Here is a 23,413-nt window from a genome sequence, read left to right as displayed (position 1 = left end):
AACCCCAGTCCGCCATGCTCCCTGGGTTTCTGAAGATGGGCTTTTGAGATCCTATGTGCTTTATATCCCCAAATGAAAAGAATCAATTGACTTAAAGTAAGATTTAGGAATATAAATTGGAGGTTCTGCCTTCACAGATCACATGTGGGATTCAGTCCTGGGTCGGATACACTCTACCTCCATGTGCGCCCGACATGCTCTTGTGCAATTTAAAGTAGTACATTGTATCCACATATCTAAAACTAAATTAGCTCGTATGTTCCCCGATGTAGACCCGACCTGTGATAGCTGTAAGAGCGCACCGGCATCACTCTTTGAGATAAAATACAAAATTATAAAATAAATTAATGAAATGAAAAACTGAGATAAAACATCAGTCTCTCAGTCTGAAGTACTGTCTCTAAAAGCTTAAAACCTGGCGTTAAGACCAACTAGGTCTCAGTGGGTCAGTTTACATACTTCAGCAGACATCTATTCACACTAAATCCAACCCAAATGGGAAAGACTGTTATCATTATGCAAGCCATATAGGAGGAGAAATGAATGGTGATGGGATCATTTAAAAAGCAAGCTCCACCTCAATGTAGTTGTAATGGATGAACCTCACATGCAAACACAGAGAGGAAGGTACACTTTGATTCCTTTCTACCTGTAGTACAATAGACAGGACATCTTAGAAATCACCCAAGCAGGTTCAGTGTAGGCACACCACTACTTTACTGTCCTATGAGGTTCCATGTTTGCTATGGGCTGTGCGAAAAACAACCAATCACATGAGGATTTACTAGTATAACATGTCAGTTGCAAAGTGGCTTGTATCTTCTGTTTTCCAAAGGTTTCTTTGTCTCACTTTGGAGAAGGGATGGGGAGCTGCTGCATTTGACCTGTTCTGCTCAGTTATTCAAAATACAAAACAAATTTCACTCCCCAACAAATGGTTGGTTAATTCATGTATCTCTTATGATTTCAAGGCTAATGCCCACAAGGCCACCAAAGGTCCTTAATTAGGAAATTAAAATGTTCACACGTTGTAGGTATGAAGAAAGGACCGTGTGCTTCCCTGTTTTTTCTTTCAAAAGTGAGCAGTCAAATGAACAAGTCTTAAAGTGAACACTGCATGCAAAGAGCAAACAAGAGGGAAGCTATCAGACCCATGAAGGATTTCTCAGGGGGATTATTTCTTTGCACTACTTAGTATTTAGAATGTATGATCACGGTTTACAATATTATTCAGCAAAAGACACACCGAGAGGAAATACTCTACTCTATCTGTTACATGTTATATATCCCATTAACTATTAATATTTGTGTATTTTCCAAAAGAGCTTATTCTTCTTCAGCCCCATACAGGCACTATTAGAGCTACTACCTTTGATAATTCACACAACTATTAGTAATAAAGCCACAGTGCAAATTATAGCCACTAGATGTCGCTATACCCATGAGCATGTCACATCAGTCAGTGGAACAAAAGGGTTATTGTCTACTCTTCATAATATACACAATTATACATAATATACAGATATACACTCTCCTGTCAGCTAAAAACAGGAAACTGAGGCTACAATATGCACAGGCTCACCAAAATTGGACAATAAAAGATTGGAAAAGTATTGCCTGGTCTGATTGGTCTCGATTTCAGTTGTGAAAGTCAGATGATAGGGTCAGAATTTGGCATAAACAATGAAAGCATGGCTCCATCCTGCCATGCACCATCAACCGTGTCACGTTAAAAGTTGCTTAAATCCCCTTTCTTCCTCATTCTGATGCTCTTTTTTAACTTCAGCATGTTGTCTTGACCACGTCTTCATGCCTAAATGCATTGAGTTGCTGCCATGTGATTGGAAGATTAACTTTTTGTTTTTATAAGCTATGAACAAGTGTACTTAATAAAGTGGCCGGTGAGTGTAAAAGCCATGTTCGCTTGATAGTGCAGAACAGGATACCTGTTTAAAGCTTAAAACGTAAAGGTGAAGGTAAAAGGTGAAGACAACAAAAGGTTTTGGCTGTGGGCTTCATTTTCTGTTTAAATAAATAAAAGAGTAAAACAATAAAGTCATACAGTGCTTCTAGGTATCGTATATTCACGTTTTTAATGCAAGCTGTGAACAAAACTTGAAAATATATTCTTATATGTAGAACTAAAGAAAGAGCAAATACAGGAAGCGACCTAAAGGCCACAGTACAATAAGATGCCATCTGTCAAAATATGCTCCGTCACTGCCTGAGTCAGCGCTCACATGAGCACTTACATAGGCAGTTTCTTTAGATCAACCTCTCAGTATCAAATATCACTCCAAAAATATACCTTAATAAAATATTCTAAGCTTGAATATTCAAATATATATATATATGTGTGTGTGTGTGTATGTGTGTGTGTGTGTGTGTGTGCTATACAGCACATAATCCATGTTTAAATGGAGGGAAGTTAAGGTATTTGTCAACATGGGTGTTACATATTTGTTCATGTCCACAGTGGGTCATGATTACATTTTATTCACGCCCTCTGTTGGAGCCAGGCAGGAAATGCAGATTCCAGAAAGAACAACGTTAGTTTAACTCAACAGAAATCACCTCAAGTGGTAAAAGTAGTTTCATCATCCTCTTCTTGCTCCCCTTCCCTCATCTCTACAACTATGTTTTAAAGACCAATAGTTAGTACAGATAACCATGTGACAATAACACCCAGGAAGACAAATGCTGAAAGTTCCTTGTTTAGTTTATCATCTTATACAGTGGTTCTTGCAGCTTTGACTGTGGCTACAACATGGCTGTTTTTGAAGCATGAGTTGTCTTTCCCTGCGTTCCAAATCACATACTTTTTCTTTTTACGACACTACATACTAAAGTATAGAAGAGTTTTAGGGCCACAGGAGAGAAAAAACATATCAGATCATTTTTTTTTTCCATTATGTCGAGAAATGTCAAGAATAAAGACGAATACTCCAAATTGCAATTGAAGTAAATGGGGCATCTAGGTATTTTCAGCATACTACAATTGACATGCATATTGGGACATCCTATATCTTTTTCTGGCATACTAAATAGTAGGGAAGTATGGGGATTGGAACGCAGGGTGTGTCTGCGGCCTGAGCACCTTCCTATTGCAATTCAACCACACACTCCATCTTCACATTGTGAATCAAAAACACAGGCCTATTTATATAAAGTATGTGGAGCCCTACACAGGCACAGTGGTAGTGTTTTCAGAGCTCTGTCTTGTCATCGCTCATTGGGCCCCTGGCAGCCCCGCCATGGGCCGCCGGGCTGGAGGAGGAGGCCGTGTCTTTAGGCTGGAATCCCAGAGAGGCCGAGTTAATGCAGTAGCGCTTTCCTGTAGGTTTGGGTCCATCATCAAACAGATGTCCCAGATGGGATCCACACTGAAAAACAATGGAAAAAAAGCAAATTTAAGTAATTTTGATTTTTAATTTAAAAAAATGTATTTGAGGATAAGCCCCTTCAGATGTAGCATCTTTTTTTCGAGGGGGGTCCTCAGAAAAACATACAATACACAAAACACAACTATTTAAGACAAACACATACAGCACATACACAGGCTCTCACAATTATCTCCAAAAATAGCAACAATGACAAAAACAAATACATATGTGCATTCAAAAACAAGAGCAAGGTGATTTAAGATAAACGAGCAAAGACATCTTGAAGCTTTGTAAAGAATTGAAAAAGGTCAATTATTCCAATTTGAAGGTTCTTTAAACTTAAATGCTTGTCTCCCAACTTCTTTAAATATTCTAGGGACAACAAACAAAGGTTGTTGAGTGTCTGAGTGAATATGATGAAGTAAAAAGCTGCTTGAGGTAAACGGGATAATCAAAATGAATGCATTTAAAGACAAAAAGCAACCAATGAAAATGTCTCCTCGAGTCAGGGGGAGGCCACTTGAGTCAATCATACATGAAACAACGATGTGTCATACATGTTCATCATCAGTTATCAGTGAGCCCATTCAAAATATCAATTGTCAACAACAGAGGCTTTGAGGGTGTGTTGTGTTGTGTTGTATTGTACCTGGCTGCAGGTGGTCTCCACTCTGTGCAGCCCATAGGAGAAGTCATCCGCCTGACTGACTGAATCCTCCTTCACTAGGTCAGAGAATGACGGCCAACCTGAACACATTAGGAATGTGTTAGCACGCACACCAAGTGAAAACACAGCTCATCATACTGCTCTGACTTGGACTAGTGTTCGCCTTAAAGGAATACTTCACCCATACGGAACCAGCGTTCTATCATTATAAAATCACTATTATAATATAATGAATGAGGTTTTTCTTCCCTCAGTCTTCCCTTAGTCTTCCCTTGGCCCAGCTGTCCTGTTAATTATAACCCTTACTGTGATGTCACAGTAAGAAAAATGTAGGGTTAGACAGTGAGACCATAAAACACTCTTTCTGCCTTTTCTCAGGCTACGATGATCCGATTTAATTTTTTTTTGCACATTTATACTAAATAGGATCTCCAAGTTCAATAGACCTTCATATTCCAACCGGTGAAGTAGGCCTTTAAGGCGGAGACACACCGAGCCGACTACCGACAGTTGCCAGAAAATGGAGTCTGCTGATTCAGGCAGCTCCATTCTCCCCGACACGGTCAAAAAAGTGTGAAGAACACACCGAGCCGACTACAGGCTTGCCGTACGTTCTGCGCTTGCGCGGGATGACATTAAGTAGGCTGCTGTCACATTAAGTAGGCTGTTATCATAACATAGGCTGTCATTATAACAAAGAGAATGCATGCTGCAGACACACATACACAGAGAAACACACATTCACGCACACACACACACACACCTGTGGCCACTCCTCGCCCAAACTACCTCGACTATTTCTGAAAACATGTGAAAACGTAGTGCACGGACAATCTAATGCACACTGATGTGCTGATTGTGTTAAGCCTACATGAAAATCAGAACATTCTCCGAAAATTCCAGGCTTCAGAGATGTGACCTGTTCAGGAAAACGACGACTCAACTCACCTGATCCAGAGTCAAATTTAGTGTCTGCGCTATAAAAGGAAACAAAATGTCAATTAGATCAAATGTGTCAATTTAATCATGAAAACATCTTTCTCACCAGAATTTAACCTGCATCCAGTTCTCCTTCAAACTGATAAGTACAGCTGGCATGCATGCACACACGCGCGCACACACACACACACACAAACACACGCACACACACACACACATACACACACACACACACACAAACACAAACACACACACACACACAAACACAGCAGCAGTTACCTGAAAAGTGGGGCCCCACAGACAACACAAGTGTAGGTCCCCTCATCTTTTTGGTGTGTGAACTCTCCAGCGAAGGCACTGAAGGAAATAATACATAAAACATCATATTTATGAGAAATAGGATTAAAATGAGTCATAACACACATGGGTACTCCCTGGGTATTGATGATATTACTTTTTCAAATAATCTGGATTTGATTGATAAAACAGTGCCAAACATGTTGGTATTGAGCGGGGCATGGAGTTCCATTTTACATGCAAATGTGCAAAAAAACAAACACAAACTTAACCTTTTCAGCCAGGTTTCAAAGCAAAACTAATGTCTGCACCGACACCTGTCAATCTGATAGACCACATGCAAACTTGCCCTGCGTTCCAAATCACATACTTTTTCTTTTTTACTACGCTACATACTAAAGTACAGAAGAGTTTAAGGGCCACAGGAGAGAGAAAAAAATCAGATAAGAATTGTTTTTTTATTCATTATGTCAAGACTAAAGAAAAATACTCCAAAAGGCTATTGGAGTTAGTGGGGCATTTATGTATTTTCAGCATACTACAATTGACTTGCATGTATTGGACATCCTAAATCTTTTTCTGGCATACTAAATAGTATGGAAGTATGGGGATTGGAACGCAGGGTTGATATTTGACTGTGCGGTTGTTTTTGATGTTCAATCAGTGCGTTTACATGCAGACTCATAGGGTAACTAAACGAATAAGACTTCAACAGGACTTTTAAACTGCATGTAAACACCTTTATCCGATCTACTTCGCACACAAATCGGCACAATAACGGACAAGAGAAGTCGGATAAGAACACCTAAATAACTCGTTCATTGTCGGCATTCTCTCTGCATGTATACAGGGATCGGACATCGCATATCGGAGTTTGCTTCTGCGCCTGCTAGAGAATCCCCGCAGAGGATTTCACAAGGAAGTGGAAGGAGACAACGTAAAAAAAATCGAAGGGTTATTGCATAGATAGTATATAAAAATTTAAATATAAATGAATATTTATATATACATAATAATTTATATATATATATAAATATGTATATATAAAAATGATTGCCGGAAGGGAACCGGACGTGGCTCTTAACCACTTGTTGAAAGCATGGTTGAAAGGGCTACAGTGCCACCTAGCATAGTGGAGACAGCCATGCATCGGACATTTATCCGATTACTGAAGGGCCATGAATACTCAGACAAGTAACACGGTCCGTTCGAGTGTCTAGTTCGGTATATGTCTTAATCCAATCTAGTTGTGCCATGGAAAGTGTCTAACCTCTCAGTGCCCCTCTCCTGGGTGACATGGTACTGCATGGGTGTGAGGCGTTTCTTCAGCTCCTCCTGAGTGAAGCTCACTGGCCATGTCTTCTTAGTTCTACGTGCTCCTGAGAACAAAGATAGGGGAGGGTGGGGGGACAACACACATTAACTATGCAGGTCTTCTGTTGGCAACAGGAAGAAACAAAGCGCTGCGTCTCGCTATTGCTACTATGCATCCAGCTATAGTCAATCCTCTTAGAGTATAACATTGACAGGGAAAGATGAACAGCGCTTTCATTAGACTTGTGATGGCGGCACACACAGCAGCTAGCTTTTATATATTCTTGTGAACCCGCTGCTCTGACATTGATTGGTCCCCTCCTATGAGAGAAGCATCAGTGCTTCACTGTGCACACTCTGAGGAGGAGGAGGAGCGTCAATATGTTAAAACAAAAACACTCAGTGCATGCAAGCTGCAGGAAAGCCAAGCAGTGAATCGCTGGATTATTCTGTTAGCACTATGTGACATCAGCTTGTGAGCAGAGCCACACACACACACACACACACACACACACACACACACACACACACACACACACACACACACACACACACACACACACACACACACACACACACACACACACACACACACACACACACACACACACACACACACACACACACACACACACACAATTAGCTTGGTGTGGTTTGTAACTGTTCAATGGTGGAGCCAGTATGACCCTAAGCTTTAGCACAGATAGAACAAGACTTATTTCTACCCCAGGGGCCTTGTTTCAAAAGGCACAACTGATATATACAGTATATGACTTTGCTGAAACCTAGAAGAGGCCTTTTGCTAGAACTACATTTTTCAGATCTCTGGAGTGATTTTTTGGACGCAAAATATGACTGCAAAAGAATGCTAACTTTGCACTCCATGTGTTGGATGTGTCAAGGCAACCTTTGGCTGAAAATGATTGAAAGCCAACTAAGACCAACAGCAAAGCATCCAAGAAAACCAAAACGTATTGCTTGACCACATCTATGTGAAAACAGTGAAACCTGCTGATTGATCCCAAGCTACAGAACACTGTGCTGTTCTTAACCCATTCAAATCCAACAGGAAGTTAGCTAGCTTAAAAAGTGGAGTCAGCAATTCTGGAGAACGGTTGTCAAAATCACTTTGTTAAACATGTGTGAATATATCTTCACGATCCACTGCTTTTCCGTGCGCTGTAAAAATAAATAAATCTGGTGTTGATACACAGCCTAGGCTCTGTAAACAGGTTTGTTCAAAGGGGCCCACCGTAGCTAGCCAATATGCCCATTACAGAGCCTAGGCTGTGTATAAACACTGAATTTTTTTTTAACAACAAGCATTCTCCAGAAGCTAGCTAACTTACCGTTTGATTTGAATCAGTTTAGAAATAAGCCCCTGAATGTGCTACGTTGAACATCAGGTATGCATTGTTAGTCCAATTCAGGATGTTGTGTGAGGTGTTACCTCACGATAATGTTAATTGTTAAAAAAAAAAAATATTGCAGGCCTATGGTTTACTGTGATGGGTTATAAAAACAGCCCATGAAGGTTTTATGAGTCTCCTTATTGGGTTTCATACTGTGCAGAAGAATTAAATGGACTCTTGGAACAGTAGACATATAAAACATTGGCTAGCCTAATAGCATGGCTTGCAAAATTATTGTGGAAAGAGTGAGGGATGTATAGTTAATGAGCAAAAACTGAGTGTTGCCCTTTGAGAACAACAGGCGAATAACGAAGGGTTTAAAATGCCTAGTAAAAAAGTCTAACTAAAAAATAAAGGCAACGGCAATATGCATTTTATTTTTCATGTGTGCATTATGAACTATTACTAAGCCAATATATCAGGCACACCTTATTCCGCCATGTAAGACAAGAGACTAGATAATCATCCTTTAAGACGTGACAGACTTAAAAAGGTGTAGTCAGCCATGCTGGAGAACGCTTGTTGTCAAAATGTATTTTTGTAAAAATCAGTAAATATCTCCTCACGATCTGCTACCTGTCCTTACTGTGTGTGCACTGAGAAAATAATCTGGTGTAATACACAAAAAGGCTATGTTAACAAGGCAATAGCTAGCAACACGCCTGGTAAGTGTTTACAGAGCCTAGGCTGTGTATCACTAGATTCATTATCAGGGCACACACAGTACGGACAGGTAGCAGATTGTGAGGAGATATTCACCGATTTTGACAAAAAGGTGATTTTAACAACAAGCCTTCTCCAGAGTCGCTGACTTCCTGATACTTCCTTTACAGTTTACTTTTCCATTGCATGAAGTCCAGAGTATTACACAATTATTAAAGCCTTACACTCAAGGAGAAAAGCATTGGCCCAGATGTGCACACCATAAAGCATAAAGTCAGACTCACACTTTTTTAGCAAAACAATACACTGATTTGCAAAACACTAAACACACTTGAATACATTAGACACAGAAGTATATCATGATGTCACCTAATTGCAATTCCAAAGCACTGACTGTCAAATTACCAAACACATGAGCCAATTGGTTAAACACAGCCATCAGGTGCACAAACACATGATTGCTTTATTGTAGACACACCAATCAGGTTCAATCACTATACAAATGCAGCAGGCCTGCACCTGCCTTCATCCAAAATGGAAGGAGTCAGAATAAGAAGTGTGTTCAGTGCTTTGCTAAGCACTGTATTGTTTTGCAAAAAGTGTGAGGCTGTTGACATGGCGTTTCCATTCATAAATTAGCATTGAGCTAGCAAACTTATTTATATATGTATTTAAGCTAGAGGACTAAGCCTTTTGGGCTTTTACAGTATGACACACTGTATGTGCATGTTGACCTGTTGACTGATCTGGGTATATGGAGAGAAATTAATTATATTATAGTCTGCAGCATTGGTCTTGTGTAGTGTATGGTGAACTTATTGTATATTTGCACTTTTTCTGTTTACTTCATTCACATTACTCTAATCACTGAGAAGTAGAATTGCAAACAGTGTGTAACTGGTTCAAACAGAATTAAGTCATATTAAACGTGTGTGTTTCATATGGTAAGAACATGTTTTTTTTATAAATTAGGGTATAGTTTCTGCAAGAGTGTTTCATTTTGCAAAGGGTCTGCGGTGTTCAGATAATTGGGTGTAGTGTTTTGAGAAAAAAAAAATGGGCCCTGCTTTCAAAATAGTGCAATCGAAAAAAATGCACAGACAAAAGGCAAACATATGACAATGTCCGTTGTAGTTTTGTATTTCACCTTACTGTGGTCTGACTTGAGTGACATAGCTACACTTTAAGATCAGGTCTGCTCAAAGAGACCTTCAGTCCTATGGTTGTAATGACCTGGACGTTTCTGATACTCACTGCTACAAATCACACTGAGCTCCAATAACCGGCCCTGCACCCATTTGGTCCAAATTGAGAGCTTTCAAGCATCGTTGACTGTTAAAATACCATTGCTGTTCCCAGAGGGGACCAGAAACACCTGAACACAGCTTGTATCGCTCTGAACACACACACACACACACACACACACACACACACACACACACACACACACACACACACACACACACACACACACAGACAGACAGAGACACACACAGAGACTGGGACAGTAAAGACATGCTGACACACCAGCCAAGTGTTAAAGGCTTTAAGAGAGGCCGAGCACAGCAGGCACACACAGCACCCAGTCAGTGGACCTGAGGGGAGACTGCAGGACCGAAGAGCTACAGGCTGGCCCTTGGTTATTAGATGCAGCAGATTGAAGCCCGACATGGCTGCTGGTAATCTCTCTCCACCCACCAAAGAACCCCTCACTCAGCAGGGCTACAACCGGGCTGGATGGAGGGGGAGTGGATAGAGGGATAAACAACACAACAAAAGGTCAAGATACATAGATGAACAGCATTAGAGGCAAGATGTGGAATAGAAGGGCTGGTCATCAGGATCCGTTCAGGGAACATCCACTGTTCATGCAGTTTGGAGGATACTGTTTAAACATGGACGCACACAGACACCTAGAACAAGTGAAAACATTAGTACTGTATTATAAGTGGAGTGACCCTTTCCTTTTTACACCCACATATTTTCAAGACTTTCAGCTGGTGATGTCTGAAAATGAAAGTCACCATAAGGAGAAGAAAACAAAGTTTACTTTGCTTCACCATCATCAGATTACCATTATTCATCGGAAATAGTCATTATTTACAACAAACACATTACCTCATCGTGATCCATACTAACTGCCATCTCTCGTTCATTCGTTTTCTGTGAGGACACAGAATCTTTCATCTCTGTGCGAGTAGTTCGGAGACACTGCATCAACTCATTGCAATCAGGTGTGTGTAGCACTGACTGGCATTAGTTGATGCAGTGTCACTAACCACTCTCACACTTTCAACACACAGACATGCACTATATTGCGTACTAACCATTTGACACTTGCACGCCCGGCACGCGCTAGAAAACAGCTTTACGACAGCTGGCGTCGTAAAAATACTACCGCTTTTGTCCAAAGGGGCCGCCAACGGACAAAGTTACTCGTAGTGGCTTTAATGTTCAGAATATTCTATGTACCCAGGGGACAAAGGGATTTTATGAGCATGGAATGTTGTAAAAGTTTGCTCACCAGAAATTATGTCTAGGACCTTCAAGGATCACAACCTGGGTGGACAACTTGGTCAACTACCTGCTGGAAAGCTACAGGGGGTGGAAATAGCAAATCAGAACCACGCATTAAAGCTGGGGTATATGATTTCTGATTGGTCAAAGTTAACATGAGCTGTACACTTTGACCAATCAGAGCGAGGCTCCGATTCTCTGTTCTTATTGGCTGTTGGGACTGTCCATTCACTTTGGCATGACTTTGTTGGTGTAGAGCGTGTCAGGGAGGGACCATAGGGGAGGGACCAAAGAGAACAAGTGGAGTGGTTGAGGTATTTGAATTCAAATCTCTATCCCAACTGCTATTTTCTACCCAAATCCTCCACTCCAGCTTTAAGTCGACGGTAGAATTGAATTTGTTTCACATAAAGATATAATCATGAAACTTTGCCAGTTGATTACTGATATTAAAATAATAATTGTTTGTATTTTAGTATGTATGCTATTTTGGCATATTTCATTAATTATGCATTGCATACATTTGCAAATCTTTAAAAAACAAATCTATATTTTGGATAAAGCAAGAGTGAAAATCTGTATTGGATTTTGACGGTTTGATAGTGGTTAGATAGACATGGTTTGATAGTTTTAAAATCGCAACTGCTAAAGTCCTAACATGAAATAAACATTCAATAATCATTCCTAGCACTATTCCAAATGTTATTATTTTTCATATATTGTTAATTGTCTTATGATACATTTTGTTCTTTAAAAACATACAAAAAATGTATTTTTAAGACCTGACCATAGTATTTTTAAATTTTTTAAATGAAAAAATGCTGTATCCCAAATCTGTTCTGTTTGGACACTAATATTGTAAAAATGCAATAAAGGTTTTAACTCTGGTCTTATCCAACATCAAGATTTTTATATTAAATATGAAAATGTACTCATAATTAGTGTGCCAAATTTGCATGTATATTCAAAAAAAATTGAAAATCTTCAATACGGAAAATCATTATTTTAATGTCTGTAATCAACTGGTAAAGTTTCATGAGATATCCCGTCTTAAATAGATTGTTGAAACTCTACAAAGACAAGTGAGAATTATTATTTTTTTATTTGTGGCTAAACTTGAACCATTTTCTTCAGAACCAGAAGAATTTTCAAACCCCCTGAACCTTTAAACCACTTTAATGGACCCATTTGGACATCACAGTGTGCAAGAGTCTGGAGTGGGGATGTCATTGGTTAACTGGTTAACCGTTATGCCAACTGTCGGTAAAGAATGAAAAGAGTAGTGTAGGCTACTCTCAACTTTATAATAGGTCCATGGTACGCTCCCGGAAAGATAGCCAGTCACAACTTATGGTCACAACACTCCCCTGCCATGTGTTTGTATAATTTAATTAACAGCGTGGGCTCCCGCTAGCTTAACATAGCGAAAATCCGTCATAAACAAAAGCGTAAACTACCGTTATGCTGTACTGATAACGTCGGAGCTTATCAATACTACAGTCTTTCAAAATGTTGCCCTGTGCTCAGCACTACTTAGCACCGGGCTTCGGTAGGCTACCCATCCCCTAAGCCTGTGTGTGTGTGTGTGTGTGTGTGTGTGTGTGTAAATGTCCCTTTTCAGTCACTTATTTCATTTTCTGCTCCTACATTTGCATACTAGACCTCTTCTCACAACAGACAATGTGCCGTGTGAATGTCAAAATGTATATTTAATTAATATGCAGATCCTTGAAACAAAAGAAGGTCGGGAGCCCTGCTATAATGTTTCATGTATTTCACTATACTGTAAATAGGCTACATTAAATCTTATCGGTTAACCGGTTAATAACCGTTAATTCTTGTGGTTAACCGGTTAAAGAAAACATTCTAAATGGCCATCCCTACTCTGGAGTAATTGATTACAGTTGATTTAAAGAGATTTCTAATTGTGCACTGCAGGCATTTTGCTCCCCGGACAACATAACGATTTTGGAGTGGCCCTGAAGTTAAACACTGTGACCAAGACAACACTTACTCTATCTGTTCCTGTTTTCGCCAGTCAACCCATGTCAGTTGCCAGCAACAGTGACAATAGCAATAAGCCTCACAAAAGGTGCACTGGTGCGTGCGACTGTGATCAGAGGTAACAAGAGAGTAGGGAAATCAATGTCATTGTAGTCAAAAACATAACTATGTTGTGTCTAGAAATGATTGACATAATGATTGACATGAGGAAGGGTTGAGCAATATGGCAGAAAAAATCAAAATCTGCATTTTTTAACAGCTGAGTATTTTAATGAACCGTTTGTCCTGCTGCACCAATGCTACGTCACAGGCTTCATGACTTAACCTGGCACACAGCGAGAGCAGAAAGCGGCTCACCGACTGATCACACAGTTTGTGTTTCTTGATAAGAGGCGTGGACACTGGGGTGGACTGAACAGTCGGGCCATGCCATACAGCCAACGACTTAGCTAGCTAGCCTGCTAACAAACACACACAGTTAGAGCAGAGAAATTGTTCTGTCCTGACTGTTCTGGAACTTATGATAAAGTGACAATAGTAAGACAGCTCAACACAGTGAATAAGGAAAGTTATTATGACAAAAAAATATATACTATTTGTACATGCCCACATTTTACACCTTATCCAAAAACATACTCAAATTAATTCTGTTTAAGACCCAGTTCTAACACTAGGCATATGATAATACAAACACTACATGACAACAAGCATGTGGACATCCTAACATTACATTTGTGACAGTTGAAGTCGCTTATGCCTCGGGCCGGCTCTGGTTTTCTTTCATGTTACTCAGTGCATGAGTTGACGGGGTGAATCAATCGCCACCTAAGCCTATGAAAACTGCACTTATGATCCGATCTTGAAGTGCTCGCAAAAGTTACTATGAATTTCAAACCGGTCATGCAAACTTAGAATATTACTTTTTCCTCATTGGGAGAAAATAAGTCCCTGCGCGCTGGTGTGCTCCGACAGCACCGTGTGCGTCTCCCGAGGGGACTACTGAGCTGAATGTTGCGTCGCGCTGCCAGTATTTTCGGGTTGGACATCGCCCTTTCTTTTACCCGACAGTCCACAATGAAACTGGCCGTGGGGTAATGCCTGGTCCCGCATATATATTATAAGTCCGTTGCGACTTCCACAGGGACACAGTGCACAGGTTGAATTTATGAATGAAAGTATGACAGTTGAGTTCTGTCACTATCGAAATTGTTACGTGTCATTTCCCATTTCTAAGTGGGCATACATTTCGCATACGGAAATGCTGGAGCTTTCTTAGTGAGTATACTGCGTATACCTGCGTATCACGGATTGATCTAAGTAGATAAATCCCGGAAATTTGAACAAGTGAATCGCTACCGGCGTTCTGCACAGCCACCCCAGACGGTCAGCAGGGAATACGTCTAAATGCATGCAAGTCATTATTTGACACTTTAATACGGTTAAACATGACTATAAATCATTATAACAACGTTTATACTATAGGTCATAAAAGTTGAAAAAGCATAATAGGTGCTCTTTAAGATGGGAGATGATTATGATGGGAGCCTATTGTTACAACTGGCCAATGACTGCAGATGGAAACTTGCCTTCTGGCTAAATCTGGCATATTTACAGAAATGCTTATTAATATGCACTGTCCCTGTCAAATAAACAAATAAATAAATAAATAAATGTGGAAAGTCTCCAGTGCATACAGTTTTACATACTTAATAAGTTGTTTTATATATTCTAGTTGAACTTATAAAACATCACTCTTCCAGTCTCAGGTTTTTCCACCACACCCCTCTGAAAATTGCATTTTTCTTCTCACTTTAAGGTGTACCAGCTAGAGGTGCAAATATGGAGGGTTGGAAATAGAAATGTACACAAATATCCAATGGTTCATAACTACAGCCTGACCACTGCAATACAATATAACAACTGTAAAAATGTACGTCTGAGAAAAGCAAAAACAACAACAAAACTTTAGTTCAAGAAATCCATTGCAATTCAGAAGGAAGCGACATGGGTGAAACAAAGAGATCTCCTCCAGGCTTTCTAACAGACAACTCCACAATAGACTCAGACTGGCCATCCAAACACAACTGCTACTATAAAGGCAGTGTGCTGCCGTTTAAAAGTTTACTTTACATATATGCATGGCCACTGGAGATAGACAAAAATATGCCCAACATATGTTCTTTTCATAAGAGCTATACAGTCAGCACTGCCCTGTCACACCCGGACATGGTAAGGTTAAAGTGTAACTGAACCCTTTTACTTGTTTTTTGAGATAGAAGCTGAATTAAATGACTCTGTTGTTAAGGAACACATATATGCTGGTGTTAATATTGAAAAAAATTGCAATATGTTAAATATCGGCAATTTAAGAAATTTTTTGTATTGTAATTTATTTTAGAACTTTACTAAGATTTGAAAATAACTTTTTCCTTCGGGTTCGAAAAATGACGTACATGGGACTTTTTTGACCCCATGTATGTCATCACGTCGCCGCAAAGCCGGTCACGCTCTTTACAGGTCCATGGCTAGTCCATGAGCTACTACTGTTATACAGATCCCTCCAAGGATGTTATTTCGGGGGTTAACACCCTTAACTTCTACCGGCAGTGTGTCTGCATTATCTCGCTTGTGCGCGCACACACACACACACACACACACAGACCCGGACTCGTTCATTGCTTCACTTTATTGACACACGCTACCGCTCGCTCTCTTCGCTCACACACACACACACTGCCGCTAGCTCACTTGCGCTACTCTGTCTCCTAACACTACGATAGAAACACCCGCCAACAATTTAGAATAAGAAGAGTCCTCCACCTCAGACGACCCATCTGTGTGGCATATGAGCTCACATCGTGTAGTGACAGTGCCATTAGACTTTGTGTCACTCGATTTTTCAAGGAAGTCATGTCATTCAGATCTTCCTGAGTGACAGCTAGCAGCTAGCCCCCTCCTTCACAGACACCGTGCGGCCCCCTCCCTCCCGAATGTCGGCCGGCTGATGTCTGAATGTTTAAAAACAATGGTTCTAAAACAGAATTCAGAATCCATGGTTTGAAAGCATTTTTCAAAATCGTGCAGTAGCTCAAACAGGGGGTTCAGTTACCCTTTAAAGCCAACAGGGTACTCTACCTAGAAGAGCAGCAGGCAGTACAGGGCGGCACACTGAGCTGCTGCCTTGCCCAAGGGCGCGATGCAGGGCCACGGAGAGCCCACGTCTGAGGAGGACAGCCATGAGACACACTAGAGAGAGAGCGAGAGAGAGAGAGAGAGAGAGAGAGAGAGAGAAGAGGTCACTAGTTGGGTTATTCTGTGACCCCCAAAACATCCACTGTTCACTTAGTTAGTTCTAATTTATAATCTCCCTCTCTGAGCAGCATCCGCGCATTCTGGAAAACAAGGAGTCATAAATAATGACCATCAAACAAAGCTATTTATGCCAGAGGAATAGTTTCAGTCTGATCATTGCCTAGCCAGATGAAGGGCTGGGCTATTTTTAATGTCCCTCGATCAATGTTTTGTCCAAGTAGGCCTACGAGAAATGATTTGTATTGAGCCAAAATCCCAGAGAACAGTCTCACACTTTATTGAGTGAGGTGCTTTGAGATAAACAGCTCTACAAAGATGGCCTTATATGGCCGTGTTCCCAGCAGTGTGACTAATATTAACCTGCAGAGAAGCCCTTTTCTACCAGAGAGCACACCAGCCGTATGCAGCCTGGAAAGGCCCTGGCCCTCCAAGCCAGCCTCAAACAACTAGGGGCAGCAGATGCTTCCTTTGGCCTTCCATCACCAGACTTTAGAGCAGGGGTCAGCCACAGACAGCTGTGCCCGGTGCGAGCCTCAAACTGCGTCTTAATCAAGCCCCAACCACAGCGAGTTCTACCAGCATCCAATGCGGAAGTGACACACATTGCAGTAACTTCCGGTGGCCACTAGGGTCGGTTTCAAAACAGAGCAATTTTTCCTTGACTCCAATGTTAAATATGCAGTTTTTACAGCATTATTAAATGCATTTAAGGCCTGGACCAAAAAACCATTCTAGTCTGTATGTTGCATCCTCAGGTGTAGTGTGAGCATTGTGTTGGTCTTGCAATCAAGCCAAGGTTAAATTAAGCAGGAAGCTTTTTAACATGTTGACTTTATATAAAAAGATTATTTAAAAGTGATCACAAGTTAAGATGAATTGTTAGATTGGGAATACATTTAAAAAATATTTTTTAAACTTCCTTTTTTTTCTTGTTCTCTTGCTGGGCCCCCTAGTGGAAAATGGGCCCTAGGCACTTGCCTAGGATGCATTTTCGCAGCTTTCACTCGCTGTGTTAAAGGGGCTACTGCAGGGCTGTACGCTTATTTTTTCAGGTGGTAGCACTGGTGCTAGCAAGCAAAAAAATTCAGTAGCACAAAAATAAATTTGGTAGCACACAAAGTAGGCTATGATTGAAAACTTGCATAACCTTAACCCTTGCATTTTGCTCTAATTACCTTTGAGCATGTCATCCTGGTCTCATTTGAGATTCACAATTAATATGATATCCTAGTGGGTGCAGTAATAATTGTAGAAAAATTAATAGGGGTGCACTGATTGCGATTTAGAAAAAAGAATCTAACCTGCCAATTGCAATTTTTTGCTGATTCAGAATTATTATTATAATGTCCTTCTGTTAATTAAAACCAAACTTTAAAACATTAAACATAGCCTATTAAATAAATAAGTATACATATTGGTACAATTTAGGATAAATTAAATAGGTTGTTGTGAATGTGTTGGGAGTAGCTTTTCAGTGGCTTATTTAAAACTTTGTAAATAGACTAGGCTACTGTTGACTGCACTCTGCAGCTGAATGAGTTGCCTTTCAAGCTAGAAAAAAGTGCTAACTTCCTGTTCTTACCGGCTTCAAAATAAAAGTCAACTAACGTTTGGCTAATAACAGGCTTTTAATGTGAAGGCGCACAGGAAATGTTCTGTTTGTACACGAGCTAACTTAACTGCGGTAATGTGCCGTTCTCCTTCCGGTAATTGCCGTTGGTGAAGTTTTTATACCTAGAATCGCTGCACCCGCACAGATCCCGAGCACACATCTTTCACCAGCCAAAGTGGAGGGTGGATTCAATAACTTACTTGCCTAAGACTCATTTACCCGCAGTGTTAATGTAGAGCCCTCTAAGCAGTGTTGTGCATCTCTCCTCTGTGTTTCAAAGAGACAGCATCTGCTCATTATCAACCTGTCGCACGAGTGCTAATGGGTTCGTATTCATCATCGCACGTGATCAATTTCAGTAGCAAATGCGATCAAAACTGTCGCACTGTACAGCCCTGGGCTACTGGCTCCTATCTATTCAGTGAGCCGTGACAGTAAGCCTGGATGAACCAAACCAGCTGACACTGAAGGAGCTAAATGGAATTCAGCCCTTGTTGATTATTTTCCACATTGGCCTTTCTTGCTATATGTTAAGATGTTTTCTGTGGGGAGTCCTCTTTCTATACAGTATGTGACTGTATGCCCTGCTACAGCTGAACAATGAGGTCAGCCATGCAACCCTAAATCAAACCATGAAAACTAGAGCCAGGACGGAGAATCCACTGACGACCCTTTTTAGGCAAACGCTTTTCCTGAGATTTTCAGCTCATGTGAGTTGCCACACACTCACAGGCAAAGATGTGTATATATGCAGGGATGTAGCCCTACGTTACACTGTGTGAGGGTGAAACACGACACACACACAAACAGCTCTAGAACAGGCCCCCAGGACTGTGCCTTCTCTCATAATCCAGCAGTGCTCAGTGGCCAAGCCTGGTAGCAATGGGCTGTGGATGGGGCTGTGGGGAGGGGCTTATTTTCATACGAGCCCGGACGCAGATATCCCCGCCCACTACAGCACAAGCGGCGAACCAGATTGTGTCTCCGCAAAAAAAAATCTGGATATCAACCATAGGCTCATACTTATCTTTAGACCATGTACTAATAAAATGGAAGTTTTCTCATTTCAAAACGCCACCTCAAGCGTTTTATTAGCCCAACGGCTTTTAACGGCTTTCAGTTTTAGCCGTTTGTTTCTGCGGGAGAAGGAGGGATGGACAGCTGAACAGAGTCGTAGTGAAACAAATGTATGAAAACTAATTCTAACTCATTCTGATTAGGTAATTGCTTTGAAAGCCACACATTTGGTCTTATAATTAAACTTTAAAAAGCTCACTTTGCTCACTACATAACAGCACACGCTACGAAAACAGCGCTAACCCACTAGCTTGTTTAGCTTACATTAGCTAATATTGCTGCCCTGATGGCAGGAGGAGTCTTCGTTTAGCTTGTGAATCACTATATTACTTTACAACAACGGGGTATCATTTTAAGATTACATATAGAGAATCATCGGGGATAAGTATCTTATACTTCCATGGTAGATAAACAATACAACTGTGCTCGTCTCCGCCTAGCTTACAATGCATGGACATATTAGAATGTTACACTGCTTTCTTCATCCGAAACGTCATGTTTTAGGGGCGTGTTTGGCACGGGAATACTTCCTGGATTGTTGTCCTGTGCCAATGAGCAGCTTTCATAGGAATGAATGCGCGTCACGTTACAACGGTTTTCAATCCGCTGTCCATTTCTTTATAGGTCCATGGTCTAGAATCAGCTCATTAAAAGGTTCAGTAAGCGGAATGGTCAGTTTAGCTAACTTCCTGTCAGTGGCTGCAGTAAGCAGTCCCCTCCCTCGTCCCCACATCACCACATTAATGCACTGCGGTCTTCAAGCAGCGAGTTATCTAGCATCATCTCAGATCCATAAGTGTGATAAACCATGATAAAAACCATTAAAACAGACATTGGGAAGGATTTTTACCTGCTCCGCCATTGCTGCGCATACACATTCACCCATATAGAGACAGTGCGGAACGCGTCTTAATCGGAGGCCACGCCCATCGTGGGGGAAAACAATTCACAGCGCTCCATTCACTTTATATTGAATGACACAGTATTCTGCAAACAAACTTAATAAAAACGTAATAAGACATGCCTTTCACAAATACACATTACTTTCTTTAAAGCCACGACTCTTATCTGTCTATACGAGCTGTTTTTGTGAGAAATTATTGAGTAATTTTCAATATTGAGACAAAACTCTTAACTAATGTATGCTGTATGCTAAGCTAATGTTAGCCTTCTGCTGTAGGCTAACCATAGGCTAACCCTCACGGACGGGAAAAAACACCTCAATATTGAAAATGACTCAATAATTTTTCACAAAAACAGCTCGTATGGACAGACAAGAGTCGTGTCTCCGCAGGTCTCCGTTTACGAGCATTTCCGGTTTGCGTAACAAGCCGTTACCTAGCGTGACGACTCGCGGCTCCTGTGCTGCCTAGCAACCCTGATAGCTGCCAACGGAAACAGCCTTGTCAACAGAGGAAAAAAGAAAAAGAAGTTGCCTACCAGACGAAAAGAAAAAAAAGTACAAGAAAAAAAGAAAGGAAGATAAAAGTTAAGAAGATGGAGCAACACGTTGCTGTTTTGTTATTTTTTATTTTATTGTATGCCATCTCTGAAACAACGCAATGAATCATGGGATATGTTGGGCTGCGAAGGATACATCTGATGCAGCCTTCAAAACCGTGAAACAAAGGCTGCATTTCTCGGCCGCATATGAGGAGCCTTGCAAATGGAACAACCTTTGCGCGCCGCTATGACGCAATCGGTCTTCAAATGCAGCCTTCGTTGCAACCCCTGTATTGAGATTCACCCTATGTCGCTTTGCACGTGCACCGGCAGTGAGACGGGTGCCGGTTTGTAACATTCTCTCTTCTGATTGGATACCAGTTACGGGATCCCCGAAAAGTGTATTGAACGATTACATGCGAGTGATTGAGAGATCGGCTTTATGAAACACGCACACTATATAAGTGATCACTGGGTAACACTTTACAATAAGATAGGCTACACCAGGGCTATTCAATAGGCGGCCCGCGGGCCAGGTGCGGCCCGCGAAGGAATATTTACTGGCCCCCGCCTTGACTACCGACCGAACCAAAAAAAAAAATTTTTTTTTTTTTTTTTTTTTTTTTTTTAGTGGTGCACAATCAATGTACTAGCTCGTGTGATGTGTGCTTTTGCATGGTCATAACTGCACGAAAGGCCGCGATCTGCAGTAAATAAATGTGCACATGTGTCTCCAAGCTTTTCTCTATCAGCTGCTCTGTGTATGCAGCTTTGAGGGCGCGATTGTACCGCAGTGTAAGTGTATGGTCCATTATTTGTATTTAGTGTGTCTGCATAATATTGCACCAGTAGAACTTTGCATGTTTGCACAAAATTTGTACCTTCACATAGCAAACAAAATTGCACAACTGTAAAGTCAGTGTCTGTAGTTTTTTTGTATTCAAATAAGCAGTTGTTTATTTCTGTACTGTGCATTGGCATCTTTGAGCAAAATACAGCCAAAAATTTTGCCGCGCCGCTCTGCGCCGCGCCTCCCATGACCCTGGACAGTGACCCCTTGACAAACACATTTTGGGGGGGGAACCACTGTAAGGTGTTGCACTTAGAGTAGCCTACATTTATTTATATGTTTTTTGATAAGCTGTTGCACTCTTAGTAAACTTAGGCCTACCTGTATTTTGATAAGCTGTTGCACTTAGAGTACATTTATTTCTATGTATTTTGATAAGCTGTTGAAGAGTTAACCTATTGTGTTTTCCTGAACTGATAAGATTGTTAAACACTTAAACAACAGGCAACCTATGTTAATCAAATAGGGATTTTTTTTTGATAAGCTGGTGAACTCTATTTGATCAAATAAAGACAATATATGCACTCCTATGTCGTTGTAGTGTTTTACAGTATATGTAGCTATTGATGTGATGCTCATCAATTTTAGGCATTTTTTTCTGGCCCCTCATTTTGGATCATTTCCACCATCCGGCCCCCATTCAAAACTAATTGAATAGCCCTGGGCTACACAATAAAAGAGTAGGCCTAGTGCCTGTTCCAAAAAGAGTAGCCTAATGTTCTTTTTTGGAACAATAACTAGGCTACTCTTTTTTGTGTAGCTTATTGTAAAGTGTTACCGATCACTGTATGAATAAAGAGCGATTTAAAACTTAGGCGATATTAACATAAATACATCGCTCTTAACCTTTAACAATTCATTGAGTTATTACTGTATACTAAAGCTGCTGTAGGCCTACCGGGCCGCTGCCACTAGATGTCATAGGTGCAGCACTGTTGACTGTCTCGTTTTAAACTTCGGAGCAATGCATGACAGTGTGTGTATGTTTATTTTGTAACAGTTGAATAACGACAGGGGTCAATATGGCAAAAATATTTGTAGGCTAATATCTTTCAACTCAATACAGCTCCTCAGCGTTCTGACGTCATCAAAGAACTACAGGGCTCACGATAAAATAGGCTACAACATGAGCCTGGACCAGGGCGTCTTATCGCAACTCACTCAGTTATTGATAAAGTGTCAGCTGGTCTAGAATAGGCCTACCGTAGTCAATTTATCATAGGCTACGTTGAAAAATGTCAAGTTTAACGTTTGATTGTTGGCTATTCTACTCCATGGCGTGAGGTCGCGTTACAGTCTCCTGTCTGTGAGAATACAAGTAGACCGAGGAGGACACAGACATAGCCTATCTGTGTTTCTGGCAGGTCGCTAATTCTTTCCAAAGTTATTATGACGTTTAATGTTGGAGTTGCAATGTTAAAAATGCAGGAACAATTGCACTAACGTCAGTCGCCCCAAGTCACTATTAAATGTTATCTAACATTTTGTCCAACATAGAAAAGACAGTGTAACATACCGGAGAGCAGCAGCAAGACGAAGGTGACAGTGAAGCTGTACGGTCGGCACATAAGCTAAAAGGCTAACTCTCCGTATCCTACGTCCCGTCTGCCCCGGTCTGCCCACAGCCTGTAGGCCTATGTACGGGACCCGCACGTATCCAAGTATGGCCAGGACAGGACCCCGCTCTGCTTCTTCTTCTACACTGAGGTTTAGTGTTATAGTAGCCTGTAGTGTTGCATTATTGCCACCTCCTGGACTTAGCTACGCCCTACAGTTTCCGGTGTTGCGCCGAAAGCTGTGACCTGCCAGAATGTGTGACCCTAGAGGGCGCTGTTCTTATTTCTTAACTGATTTCAATAGACTGTAGGCATATAACGACGAAGTCACAGTGAAATGTTTGATTTGATTATGTTGGTCCACAGC

At 41.0% G+C, this 23,413-nt stretch overlaps 1 protein-coding gene across 3 annotated transcripts; it reads right to left on the bottom strand.

Moving 5' to 3' along the window:
• Window positions 1–2,074: 2,074 nt before the first annotated feature.
• Window positions 2,075–23,186, bottom strand: msrb3 (methionine sulfoxide reductase B3; the record flags this gene model as incomplete). Of its 3 annotated transcripts, XM_080050809.1 has the most annotated exons (7): window positions 2,075–3,383; window positions 4,033–4,130; window positions 4,999–5,027; window positions 5,269–5,346; window positions 6,557–6,665; window positions 16,332–16,442; window positions 23,007–23,186. In XM_080050809.1, 7 exons carry the CDS (start codon window positions 23,056–23,058, stop codon window positions 3,207–3,209), a joined length of 654 nt encoding a protein of 217 aa, XP_079906935.1. In that variant the 3' UTR covers window positions 2,075–3,206. The 3 variants fall into 3 exon arrangements, with proteins under 3 accessions (XP_079906935.1, XP_079906936.1, XP_079906937.1); XM_080050810.1 differs by lacking the exon at window positions 16,332–16,442; XM_080050811.1 differs by lacking the exons at window positions 16,332–16,442; window positions 23,007–23,186 and adding an exon at window positions 10,271–10,346.
• Window positions 23,187–23,413: the final 227 nt, after the last annotated feature.

Source organism: Ammodytes marinus, assembly GCF_949987685.1.
Source record: "Ammodytes marinus genome assembly, chromosome: 22".
In the NCBI taxonomy this organism is placed as follows: Eukaryota; Metazoa; Chordata; class Actinopteri; order Uranoscopiformes; family Ammodytidae; genus Ammodytes; species Ammodytes marinus.
This window is presented reverse-complemented; position numbering and strand designations above follow the sequence as displayed.